At 40.8% G+C, this 12,698-nt stretch overlaps 1 protein-coding gene across 1 annotated transcript; it reads left to right on the top strand.

The window, feature by feature from the left end:
* Positions 1–361: 361 nt before the first annotated feature.
* LOC149289231 (tRNA-splicing ligase complex subunit ASW-like) lies at positions 362–3,600 on the top strand. The gene is made up of 4 exons (XM_089490889.1): positions 362–466; positions 1,869–2,035; positions 2,861–3,224; positions 3,544–3,600. Exons 1-4 carry the CDS (start codon positions 362–364, stop codon positions 3,598–3,600), a joined length of 693 nt encoding a protein of 230 aa, XP_089347015.1.
* The last annotated feature ends 9,098 nt before the right edge of the window (positions 3,601–12,698 follow it).

Below are 12,698 nucleotides of genomic sequence, written 5' to 3'. Positions count from 1 at the left end.
GATCTTGGCAAAGTCTATAAAAAGTGCCCCCTTTTAATTGAAGTGTAAATTATTCACTCAATTTCCATACGTATATGTTCCACGGCCCCATGTGCAGCTTCCAGTATATATAACGCAGCGAACTCTGTCAAAAATAAAATATCACCATAGATTGATCCTAGCTTCCCGCATTTCTACTTAGCGGATTAACCTGGTTTTGGACGAAAATGTAATTCTCGCAATTCCCACAAATTAATGGTGCTGTCAACAAGCCGTGGCACACAAACATTCAGAATACATTCTTTCCACCAATCACTGTAGGATAAATGCGATCACACGTCACTTCCTGTCCGCTCGCGTGGTGTTGTGGGAACGCTTTGCTATGGCTAATGTTGGAAAAAGCGCTGTGGAGCGAGGCTGCGAGTCTGAAATACTTTTGCACCCGGAGCTGCTGTCCCGGGATTTCCTCCTGCTGTCACTGGAAAAGGTCAGACTGAAGGGCACGTTATATGCACGAATGCGCTTGGAGTTTCTAAGCAATGCATGGAACCAACATAATATACATTTATGCTAAATACGGGGCGGAGATATGCAAATATGGACACGGTCATTACAGAAGCCATATGCAAATGAGGAAACCCATGTAACTGGATAAATAAGAATGTGTTTTTGTATCATGGAAATGCATCATAATGACACATTCCTGTTATGGGTTATCTTCGGTTACAAGTTAACTCAAGATGCTGTTCATAACACCCTGTGCTCATGTCTATCTATACTTTGCCTTCCTCATCGTTCTATTCTTTAGATCATATTCAAAGGTCATGAATGGCAACGATGACGGCCTCCAAGTCTGCGGATAAAGGTTTATTCCCATTGGGACTTTAACGATAAAATCTGTGCGTGTGGTTAAACAAATGTGGCAAGCAGGTTATGGTGATTGGTGATCCAGGGTAGACATCAGGCTAGGAGCCACTGCAAAGTAAAGGATAAAGAGTGAATGTAGTGTTATAGAGGATCAAGGGATTACCTGCAAACTTTCCTGTCTTTCCTGATCTCTTTCTTAAAGCTGTGATCTATGTTATAAACAAAAGTCGTAGTGCATCTTGCCTGTAAAATTGTGTCTGAGAACTTTTACCGACAGGTAGGCAAAGGAAAGGAGTTTGTAAAGATGGCAACACTGAGGCTATTTGTGAAGCCGGTGTGGTTAGTGAAATGTACTCTTAAAGGGACGTGTTATTGTCCCTGACACCCCCTCTATAGAAAAATGTGTATTAACATACTCTGGGAGTACATTCAATATATATTATTACAAAGCCAAAAAAAGTTAAAGCACTCCCCCCTCATCCTTAATGGTGTGACGATTGTTGCCATTGTCTGGTTGAACCATCAGTGAGTGGAAGCGCTCTCCACGCGTATGCACAGACCCTCGCCCACTGGAGATAAGTATATGTCGGACAGGGTGATGTCCTGCGTGGCATTTAGCAGCAGAATCCCCCCCCATGCAAAAAGTGTCCCTTTTGAATAGCAGCAATTGACAGAAACAGGTTATGTTATCATATGGAGTCAGTCTTGTAAACTAAATGCTACTTATTGTGCTTATAGTGATCAAAGGAATCATAAGGTGGGGATGGAATCGAATGTACGATTTCTGCAACTATTAGCAAACACTCAAATTATGTCTTCTATAAATTTTCTGTGATATTGTATGCCTTCCCAAACCAAGGTGCTGTATGTTGTGATTCCCCCCCCCACACACACTTACATTAACCCCTTAAGGACCATGGGCGGTCCCTAAACCCATTGAAAACAATGCATTTTGTAGCGCGTGTGAATATCTTTTAACGCAATGTAAAAATGTACTTATATCTCTGTATACTCTGCCCTAGAAACAAATTGGGGTGGACGATGCTTTGAACGACAAAGAAAAGTTGACCAGGATTTTTGTCCAGCATGCAATGCCTCTGCCTCGGAGGGATTTGCCCAAGAGCCGGTGGGGGAAAAAGATGGAAAGTAAAAGGGAACAGAAGGAAACTTCAGAATCGCAAAAGAAGAGGTAATAACCAAGAACACAATATATATATAATTTGAAGCTGAAATAAGAAATTGCGTCTAGGCTGGCTGTTTATCATCTTAGACAACACCCCATGTTTCAATCGTGACTCGGAAACTTAAAAAGTGAAGATCAATACCTACTCTTATTGGGGAAAAGAAATAGAAGAATTGATTATTGGCAGATCTCATTTTATCGTTGTTGCACTTTTTCTATAAAAGCTGGCATTAGTTGTAACAGAATATTCACCAAAGTACTTTGAAATACCGTATATAGACAGGGAGCAATATGAATGTTTCAACAAAATTATTGCCAGATTGGCAAAGGGGAAATTGGACAGAAAAATCAAAAAAACAATACTACCAGAAAAAGCTACAAAAGTAATATAGAATTCCAACCCATCTACTGATATATAGATACTGGAGAGAAAGCGACATCAGATTCAACACAGAGGTGACTCAATTTCACTGACACACATTTCGTCTTCCTTAGGCTTTACAACCTGGTCTGTCATTATATTGTTTGTTCTGAAGTTTTTACCACAAAAAGATCACAGTTCCTTTTTTTCCGATTTCTATGCAACCTATCGGTGCATGTTTTTGTGTCTAGCATTCCCTGAAAAATCATGAATAAAGGTTTTTTTTTTTTGTTTTTTTAAATAAGGCTTCTTTTTGTTTTCATGTTTAAGTAGTCAACTTGGAGTCTTAGTGGTGTTGAACGTAGTTCCCATTTATGATGGTTTTACTTTTCTGTACACGCTGTTTGATGTATTTTATTAAAATAAGGTTTATTCCTTATTGTTAGTAACTGCAAATGTTTTGCTTCCAGTGTTACTGCTGACAACGTACGAAAACGTCCGCTCATAGTGTTTGATGGGGCCTCGACTAGCACAAGTATAAAGGTGAAAAAGACAGAAAATGGTGACGGTGCCCAGCGACTTCAGCCTTCAGCTACAGAAAGTGCAAATCATGTAGACCAAAAGTTAGGAGGAAACCCCACTAGCCCTATACCCCATGCGCACCCTCCCTCTCATGGAAAAGAGCCCAAATCTACCACAGCTAATAATCACGGACATCCAGAAGATTCACAGCGGGCTGAAAAGATGTTCCTCAATGTAAAATTAAATCACCCGGTAATGGGGAGTGCTGTAAAAATAAAAAGGGCTGCTCCAAAAGAAGACACCGGTGGAGTGGTAAGACAATTTTTTTTTACCAATTATGTTTATATGTTGGACTGTATATATATGTGTGTGTGTAAGAGAGAGAGATATTTAATTTTTAAAGTAAAATTAAATGTCTGTATAAAGTGTAGAGTTTATCAATGGGTAAAGAGTCGACAATTGATACTTTGGGGGGGGGACTCAATTTTTTCAGTCTAAGAACATAAGGTAATGCTTGGCCTCTTTAAGTGCTAAAATATGTAAAGATCAGTTCAGTTAAGTGTTTCAACTCTGCAAGATGCTGTTTAGTTTTGTCAGACATGTTTTGCTAAAATATTTGTTTCCCCTCCAGAACGATCTGAAGCCTACAGAACCAAAAAGGAAAATCCAGCATGTTACCTGGCCGTGATGTGCGTGCATCCAAATGGCAGGGTCATACCCTGGGACTTTATGGTTTCATCTCTTCACTATTGATCGCAGAAGTTGTAGATGCAAAATACTGCCATAGGCGAGGTTTTTTGTAACATGAACTCTTCTGTTAATGGTGCTTGAATGGAAACAGGGCAGTGTTTTTCAGCTAAATGATTTCTGTAAGTAATGATGTGTTTAGCAGACATGAGCCAACCATACAACCACACACAGCATTTGTTCGTACAAACTTTGGTAACAGTCATTATTTATATACCAACATGCCATTGTATGTGTGAGGCAAGGTGCAGAAACACAAAAGTGGAGACTGTTCTTAGATTTTAGAAAATAATAGAACACCTACAAACGTATATTTTTAATATATTGTAAGAGGAGTTTGGGCAGCCATGAACTCCTTGAACTTCCTTTTTTTTGGATGGATTTGGAAAGTGGTGAAATATTGCTGGTTTGTTAACAGGAATCAAAGGAAATAAACACATAGATACGTGCCTTTTCTTTGCTTTGCTGAACAGTTTTATTGCTATGTTAAATGTCTTTACTATGCTCCATTCCTGTAAAAAAAAAAAAAAAGCAAGAGCTAAGATTATTTCTATGCACGGGCTACCATGCCATAATACATCTCCAAGCTATAGAAAACAGTGAGCAGGTGCCAGGGAAGTAAACATTGCTTCTATGCATGACTGCATTTAGTCATATCATACATGTGATCAACATTTTGTTCTTCTAGAGACCTTTGGGAAGATGATGGCTTATGACTGAGAAGAGGACACATGAATGCTTGTAAAAATGCTGAACTCTCACCTCTCATGTACAGGTTACAGTCACCCATCACATATGTTTTTCCTTGTTGGAGAAATAAGTGTCTTTTAGCAGAAACATTTTATTCTAGGCAGATTTGAAACATTGTAAGTTGGGTTTCATTTATGATAAATTTATCCGAAAGCAATGCTGCTCCACTTGTTTCCAACCAGGTACTCCAAATCTGCTAGTTATAAGTCATATGAACACAACAGGCCCAGTTCAATGACAGTTTCTAGACTTTATGAAGAAGAAGAAGAAGAAAAAAACATTTTGTTCCTAGCAAATGATGGCTGGTGTCCCTTTAAGACAAACCATATGACGGGAGACATTTTAAAAAAAGTAAAAGAAATTGTAACGCGGCAAGAAAAGTTCTTTAAAAACATCCCTTGCTACGCACCTCTTTAATTTCCTAAATAAAGGTAATGCATCTTGCTCTTACACTACATACTACACATATGCTGGCACATACTGTATACATTTGCTGAAATATCCCAGCTCATTATCAGGGGCAAAGCCAAGTAGTTTCTCTTGCAAGAGGGCCTGCACAATGAATAGGTAATGTATTAGATTTCTTAAAACTATTTGTTGCTTTAGCTATACATAACAAAGGATGAGCACAGACATTTTACCGGCAGAAGAAGAGTCTAGTTTAAATTTCATAATGTACAGTTATATCAGGTAATTGAAATGTTCGGCTATAGTATTTGCACTCATTGTTTTGACAGTCTACCATTAAAGAGCATAGTATGTAGTACATTATTCATCCCACAAGGGGGAGCAGTGTTACCAGCAAATCAAAGCACATGAGCTTGGCCAGGGAGAAATATCATTTTCAATTGCTTTTTTTGGAAATGTCTACCTCAAAGCTTTTAAAGTAATTAGACAAGTGTATCTATCCAACGGCTCCCTGTACCGGATGAGATTTTCAGTTTGTTTTTGGCTCATTCATTTTCTGACAACCAATTTTGTTTCCTGCCCTTTTGTTCGGATAGAATTCAGACAATTGTTTTCGTTTAGAAACAAAATATATTGCCTTAAGACAAGTTATCTCTGCTCTCTCTTCTCTTCTTTATGCCCCTGGTCCTTTCTATACCCACAGCCTTCTCTTTCCGCCTTGCCCCCTCAATAAGCCCTGTATCCCCAGCCTGTCTGGTCTCTTCTGATCTCTCTGCCCAGCTAGGAAGGAAGGGAAGAGAGAGAGGAGTGGGAGCAAGAGCAAGTGTGTGTTGTGCATACAGTGCCTTCAATATAAGCTTAAAATATTAAATTGTCCGTTGCATATTAATAATACTTTGGTAGTTCTTATAAGATTTATTGGTTGGATAACGTTTGTTCATCTGCCCATACAGTGTATTTGTAGGTTCAGTACCCAGTGTTATGGAAATATGTTACTACCTGAAGGCAAAGCGTCCCTGTTAATATTTCCTTTATTCTTCCTTTTTTTAAAGCAAAAAAGAAAAGAATTCATAGCAGATAAGATCCATTCAGCTTCCTGTTTTATGTGCTGTTAAGGCTCAAACATTTATCTGTCTTTGGTCTAAATTTAGACGCCATTTGCCAATCCCATGCTCTTTGAAATTCCCTTACTATATTAGTCTCTACCACTCCTGCTGGGAGGCTGTTCTTATGCACCAGCTTCTCAGTAAAGTAAACCTTAAAGTTAGACTTTCTTACATTAAATAAAAGTACAAAATCTCATAGGTTCTGTGGACTGCAAGCTACTAGTTTAAAATTTTGGTTTGCGATGCTGCACAATATTACCCAAAATTAACAAACAGTGGCTTGCAAAAGTATTCACCCCTGTAACGGTTTGGCTGAACTGATCTGTGTTTTTACACTCCGTAAGTACTTTCCTTCCCTGCCAGGCTGACTCAGCTGATGCTTAATGATGCTTTGCCTTTGCCCCTCTGTTACTTTTAATACTTACCCGATTCTTATCAGCCAACTTATTCCTGGCTATTTAACCCTTTCAATCACAGGAGTTTTTGGTACCTCAAGCCCCGGAGCAATTTTGCCATTTTTGCGGTATGTCGGTTCAGCGAATATTCTCTTTTCCTGTGAATAGTGTACCCATGTAAACTATATATTGTTTTTTCAAGGAGAGATGTAGCTTTCTTTTGATACCATAGTTGGATGATTAGCTGAAAATTTAGAATGAGAAATTTAGTAAAAACTAGCGAAAATTAGAAAAAAACACCTATTTTTTTTTTACATTTTCCCTCTGAATCCTCACAAAATTAGGTAAAGCGATGGAAAATCCTTTCCAAGTTTATCAATTGAGGTGTCCGGATTTCAGAAATACCTAATTCCTCTAGATTTTCTATACTTTCCCAGCACTTATAGGGAACATACTATAAGGTGTACATTTTTGTATAATTTTTAATGTTATGGTTTAACAGGTTTGGGAGTTGTGAACGGGGGCAGGATGGTTATACTGGGTAGATGTTGTGCTACGGCAATGGGATGTAAGGTTTTTTTTATTTTTATCATCTTTATTATATATATATATATATTTAAAATTATTTTATTTTTGGTATTTTTTATATATATATATTTTTATTTTTTTTAAATGGTTAGAGCTCCTCTTAGGGACCTCTTGAACATGTTATTAATGCCAGTGATGTCACAATGACATCACGTAGCTCACTTTATTTTTTTTATTATTATTTGTATTAATGATTTTTTTTACATTTTTTTTTTAAAAGAAGGGCAGGACGTACTGGTACGTCCATAGGGGATTCTTGGGATGCGTTTTTTGGACTGAAGGGGTTAAGCAGCTATCCTACTTGCCATTGTTTGTTTCTGCCTGCCAGTGCAATCTCCTGGGATCCTGATTATCCATGCACAACCTGGCTTTATCCGACGTCCCTCCTGGCTTGTTGCTGATCCCTGTATTTCTGACACCAGCTTTTCTTTTGGTATACGCCCCGGGATCACAATTTGGCTTTGTGTGCTTGGTTATTACAATAAAGGTGTTTTATTCTTTAAGGTTTGTGTCCACCTGGTTCCTGGTCACTAATACCCCCCCCCCCCCTTGGCTTTTTTCTATTCATGCCTACCACTTTGAAGAAGCAAATATTTTTTACTGAACAAGAAATAAGACAAAAAAAACCCAGAAAACTTGTGTGCATAACTATTCTGCCCCCTCCAAGTCAATACTTTGTAGAGCTATCTTATGCAGCAATTACAACAGCAAATCTCTTAAGGTACGTCTCTATAAGCTTGGCACATCTAGCCACTGAGATTTTTCCCATTATTCAAGGCAAAACTGCTCCAGCTCCTTCAAGTTGAATGGGTTCTGCTGGCGTACAGCAATCTTTAAGTCATACCACAGATTCTCAATTGGATCGAGGTCTAGGCTTTGACTAGGCCATTCCCATGCGTTTAAATGCTTCCCCTTTAAACCACTTGAGTGTTGCTTTAGCAGTATGCTTAGGGTCATTGTCCTGCTGGAAGGTGAACCTCCGTCCCAGTCCCAAATCTCTGGAAGACTGGAACAGGTTTCCCTCAAGAGTTTACCTGTATTTAGCCCCATGTATCATTTCTTTAATCCTGACCAGTTTGGCATTGGCATTGGTTGATGCCAGAGGAGGCCCCTGCAGGCGACCAATAGACTCACTCGCATGGTCTCCCCGCTCCAAAGGTTTGTACGGACCTTTAACTCTTGGAGTGGGAGACCAGTGGTCTGTCCCAGCCACGTTGCGGCACCAGGATTTTAAAAGTCTGTATGAGCGACTCTATTGGTCGCCAGCAGGGGGCTTGTCTGCCATCAACCAATGAAGTACAGGTGCACTTCATTGGTTGATGGCAGAGGAGGCGCCTGCCGGCGACCAATAGAGTTACTTCAACGGACATTTAAAATCCTGGCGCCAAAGCTGCTGCATAGTGCCTACCCCGTATTAACCCTTCTACAAAAAACAAACCGAACACAGAAACGGGCGAATATTCGTTGAATACGAAGACGAACATGAAGACTAACGTGAAGAGTTGGCCAGCACCCAAGTCTACTGCACACTACCCCTTTTGCAGCTGGGGGAAAGCAGCAAGTGTACCAAGAGTTCTGAGTGTACTCTCAATGATACATTTTTTTCCGGTGCGGTTAAATGCAATACAGTAAACAGCATAAACATGACCCAGAATTCTCTTCTACATCATCATACGATCGTACGTGCTCACAGGAAATGCAGCATTTTTAAGCTGAAAGCATCTGTTAAGTTTTTGCCGCAATGCACCTCCTCTGTAAACATACAAAATGAGGATGCTCAGATTACCTCAATAAACACAACACTCAAAATGAACTGAATTATAGCTCTATACATAACTTGTATGATATTGAGAGGCGTTTTAAGAGTTTTCCCCTCTGCAGTTCACGACTGTTCCCCGGAATGTTCCAGTACGCTATTTTAAAAGACATGTTAGTAGCACTTTAAATATTTTTGACAACAAAAAATAAAAAAAATTCAATAGAAATCACCACACAAGTGATAAATAATTCCAGTGCTGGATTCGATCGCAGGTGTGTCATTCTCCCTTTAAAGAATTAATAATTCCTTTTAATTTGGGAACACTGCCATGCTATATACCGATTATATATATATATATATAGCTAGTTGTTTAACCCCATAATATAAGTCATTGTAATTTATAATCTATTAATATATAAATTAATATTAATTAATAAATCATATACTGATCTAACCTCACTTTAGCTTAGTGGGCTTGTGAGCGTCTGCGTTTGCCTAGAGGTAGACTTAGAATAGTAAGGAAATATAGCTTTAGCATAGTAGTAGGCTCTTAGGCCTGTGTATATTTAAAATAAAAATAAAATACTGCTAGTTAATAGTTCATCTTGAGTTAATAATTTAAATAACTTGAGCACTTTGGCAGATTGCACACAACAGCACAGTGCAGTTGTGCATAGTTTTTCAGCAGTAGCACTGGAGAGAATCTTCCTCCTAATTGTTTTGTCTTTTTTTTATTTTTTTCCTTTTTTTTTTAAATCCTATCCTAGGGACAAGCTCCATCTACCACCACCACCAGTTCTTCTACGATGTAGCCATTGCTTCAGTCTAGTTGGCCAAGTAGGCCATGCTCTCGCTTATCGTTTGGGGAAGCCTTGCTTGAATGATCATCAAGTAAAGAAAAGGCAGTAGTAGTAGTAGTGCTGCTAGACCCACAAGCTAAATCCTAAAGCACCAGAAGCAGGTTCAAAGTTAAAGGGTAGCACAACTAGTACTTCTACTAGCCCAGTGCCTTTTGCCCCAAGCAGCATCTTCCCCATCCACGAGCAGCATGCAAGGTACCAAGCAGAGCAAAATTAGCAGCAAGACTGAGAGGACTACACATAGTGGAACTCCACCTAGCAAGGTACCAGAGGAGCCTGAGTCTGAGAGGCCAAGTGCAGAGTTAGGGTCTGTTCTTCCTGCTCGCACTACTACTAGTCATGATATCAGTCTTAGCTCTAGCCTAACAGGAATTCCATTTGATCTGGCTAATGAAGAACTTGACTATAAGCCAGAGGAAGTAGAGGAGATGAGTGGTCAGGAATCAGATTCCTCAGGGAGCAGTGTACAAATGACTAGAGCACAATTTTCCCCTGAGCCTCCACCTTCTCCGCTACGATCATCACCACCACCAGCAGCAAAACCTACCTGCAGTCCCACTATGGCCAGTACTGGTACCACCAGTGCCACCAACAGTACTGTAACTGTGCCAATAAGACCAACCACTAGTTCTGCCGCTGTTCATCCACCCAGAGCAGTAGAAGCAGCACCCAAGGCACAGTCCAAGGCTCTCCACGCCCCAATTTGGGAGCACTTTGAAAAGGTAGAAGAAGGGCGCTATGGAAAGTGCAAACATTGTGAGAAGCTAATAAGCAGAGGGAAAGTGTCTGGCCATTTCACCAGTGCTAGCATGAAACATCACCTCAGCACTCAACACAACGCTGTGCTATTGGGGAAAGATGCAGAAAAACATAATGCAGGCAGCATAGATGGTGGCCGTGGTACTACAACAACAACTAGTACCATGTCCAGAGAGAGTGGAAAAACCCCAACAGCTGCTCCTGAGCCAATAGTAGCAGCAGCTAGTGCTGGCAGCCAGAGACCAAGGCAGGTTGGAGCACTGCATGTCCAGCCCACCCTGGAAGAATTTGGGGCATTCCACTCCAAGAGGTCAATATCCAAACAGCAGGACAATAAAGTAACCCGACTTATTGGTCAGTTCATTGCTGTTGGAGGGGCATCCTTCTCCATGATTGATTTCAAACAATTGATGGTGGCTGTGGCTCCACAATACACAGTAAGAACATTGTCCCCTCACTGTATCGGTCCTGTTCATTTCACAGCAGATTTGTGGAGTGCACCTAGTGGCCAGCATGCCTTTCTTTCTTTGACAGCACACTGGTGGCAGCCCGGTGTGTCTAAGGAAGCTGCTGCAGCAGGCTACCGATCATTCCTTCTCCATGCAGAAGTGATGGATGAAAAGCACACTTCCCAAAATATTCTGCATGCAATGAGGAAAATGTTTAGCCTTTGGGTGGGAGCAGAGGCGGGCACCAATGTTGAAGTTGGTTTTGTGGTAACTGACTGAGGTGCCAATATGGTGAAAGCACTGCGAGATGGTCATATTGTTGGTGTGCGCTGTGCAGCCCACATCATCCATCTTGTAGTCAAGGCAGCAATGTCAGAAGGAACTAATGTAGCAGCAGTAGTTCTGTCCCGCTGCAGAAAGATCGCTGGGCACTTTCACCATAGTGAACTTTTGAGGGAAGAGCAAGGGAGGTCAGGTCTTCCCGTACACTGCCTACGTCAGGATGTCAGTACACGGTGGAACTCCACGTTAGACATGCTGGAGAGGATTTTGGAGCAGCAGAGGGCAATCCATAATCTTGCCTCAGAGCATAATATTGGGATTACATCTCCATTGAATAGGGAGGATTGGACAGTGATCGCCCAGCTAGTGGCAGTCCTTAAACCATTCAGGGATGCCACAGAAAATTTAAGCTCAAACACTGCCAGTCTGGGCCAGGTAATCCCAGTGTTCTCCCATCTAGGGAGCAAGATGGATGCGTTCCTTGAAAACCGTGAGGCTGTTGGTGGTGCCAGCATCTTTTGCCAGTTCGCTTCCTGGCTAAAGTCATGCCTCAAATGTCCCTAATGGTAAGGGTAGTTTCTCCCCCTGGTTGCGTCTGTTTGCGGTGTGGCAATGTCTGCTTCTTCCGCCGGAGTAGCCAGTTTACGCTAGGGCCTTGTGTCTGAGCTCTGGAAGACCGCTACCATATGTCTAGGACTGACAGTGTTTGGATGCTTTGCTCTGGGGTGAAACAGGTGAGCGGGTCGCCAATTGGCCACTCATTTGCCTTTTCCATTTTTCAATCATCTACTTTTTCTCAGCAAATCTTTCATTTCATTTTTTTCGTCTGATACACAACCAACCAAACATAACACGCACATGTACAAATCACAAGGACCTTTCGTGTTATTTGCCCTGGCCTTCACTTCTACACTCACTAGCCTACAATTAGCGCTATAACTCACACTTCACCCTATAACCCCATTTTTCCATCCGCATACCTGCCCACAGAACCAACCTTTTCAGGACAGTCCTGCTTTTTTCCAGTCCTGTCCCACCAAATTTAGTTAAATTAGGTATGCAAATGCAGGTAGGTAGCTAGGTAGGTAGAACTATAAACATTAAAGAAATATAATAAAGTAAATAAATATAACTTTAAAAAAATAATAAAATTAATTAACCCCCTTATTTTTTTAACACCCATTACATTTAAACCGAGCTACTACTCTTAAACATAACCGTACACTAACCCTAAGCTATTTTTAGTTCTTGTCCAACATTTTTCCATCCGCATACCTGCCAACAGACCCAACTTCTTCAGGCGAGTCCTGCTTTTTTCCAGTCCTGTCCCATCAGATTTAGCTAAACTAGGTATGCAAATGCAGGTAGGTAGCTAGGTAGGTAGAACTATAAACATATATATATAACTTTAAAAGCCCCCCGCCAGCGACCAATACAGTCGCGCACACGTACCTTCATGGCGCCAAAGCGTCTGCTGCTGCTCCAATGTGTTTCTTAACCCCGTATTAACCCTTGCTAGGAAACCGGGAGAAAAACGAAGATAATACGAGCACGAAGAATGTCCACGAATATTCGCAGAATCCGAAGATTTTTTTTTCGACGAAGATCCCCCGACGCCCAAGTCTAATTATTACCTGATCACTTTTCAGTGACATTTTAAGTCACTGATTATTGATCGGTCTC

Source organism: Sceloporus occidentalis, unplaced genomic scaffold (genome assembly GCF_023333645.1).
Source record: "Sceloporus occidentalis isolate IW3139 unplaced genomic scaffold, rSceOcc1.0.p SCAF_47, whole genome shotgun sequence".
Classification (NCBI taxonomy): domain Eukaryota; kingdom Metazoa; phylum Chordata; class Lepidosauria; order Squamata; family Phrynosomatidae; genus Sceloporus; species Sceloporus occidentalis.
This window is presented reverse-complemented; position numbering and strand designations above follow the sequence as displayed.

Excerpts from the sequence above, each read along its gene's own strand:
- LOC149289231 (XM_089490889.1), top strand. The coding sequence starts at position 362 with ATGGCTAATGTTGGAAAAAGCGCTGTGGAGCGAGGCTGCGAGTCTGAA. Across the intron at positions 2,036-2,860 it reads TCAGAATCGCAAAAGAAGAG|TGTTACTGCTGACAACGTAC; the intron begins GTAATAACCAAG and ends TTTTGCTTCCAG. Across the intron at positions 3,225-3,543 it reads AAGAAGACACCGGTGGAGTG|AACGATCTGAAGCCTACAGA; the intron begins GTAAGACAATTT and ends TTTCCCCTCCAG.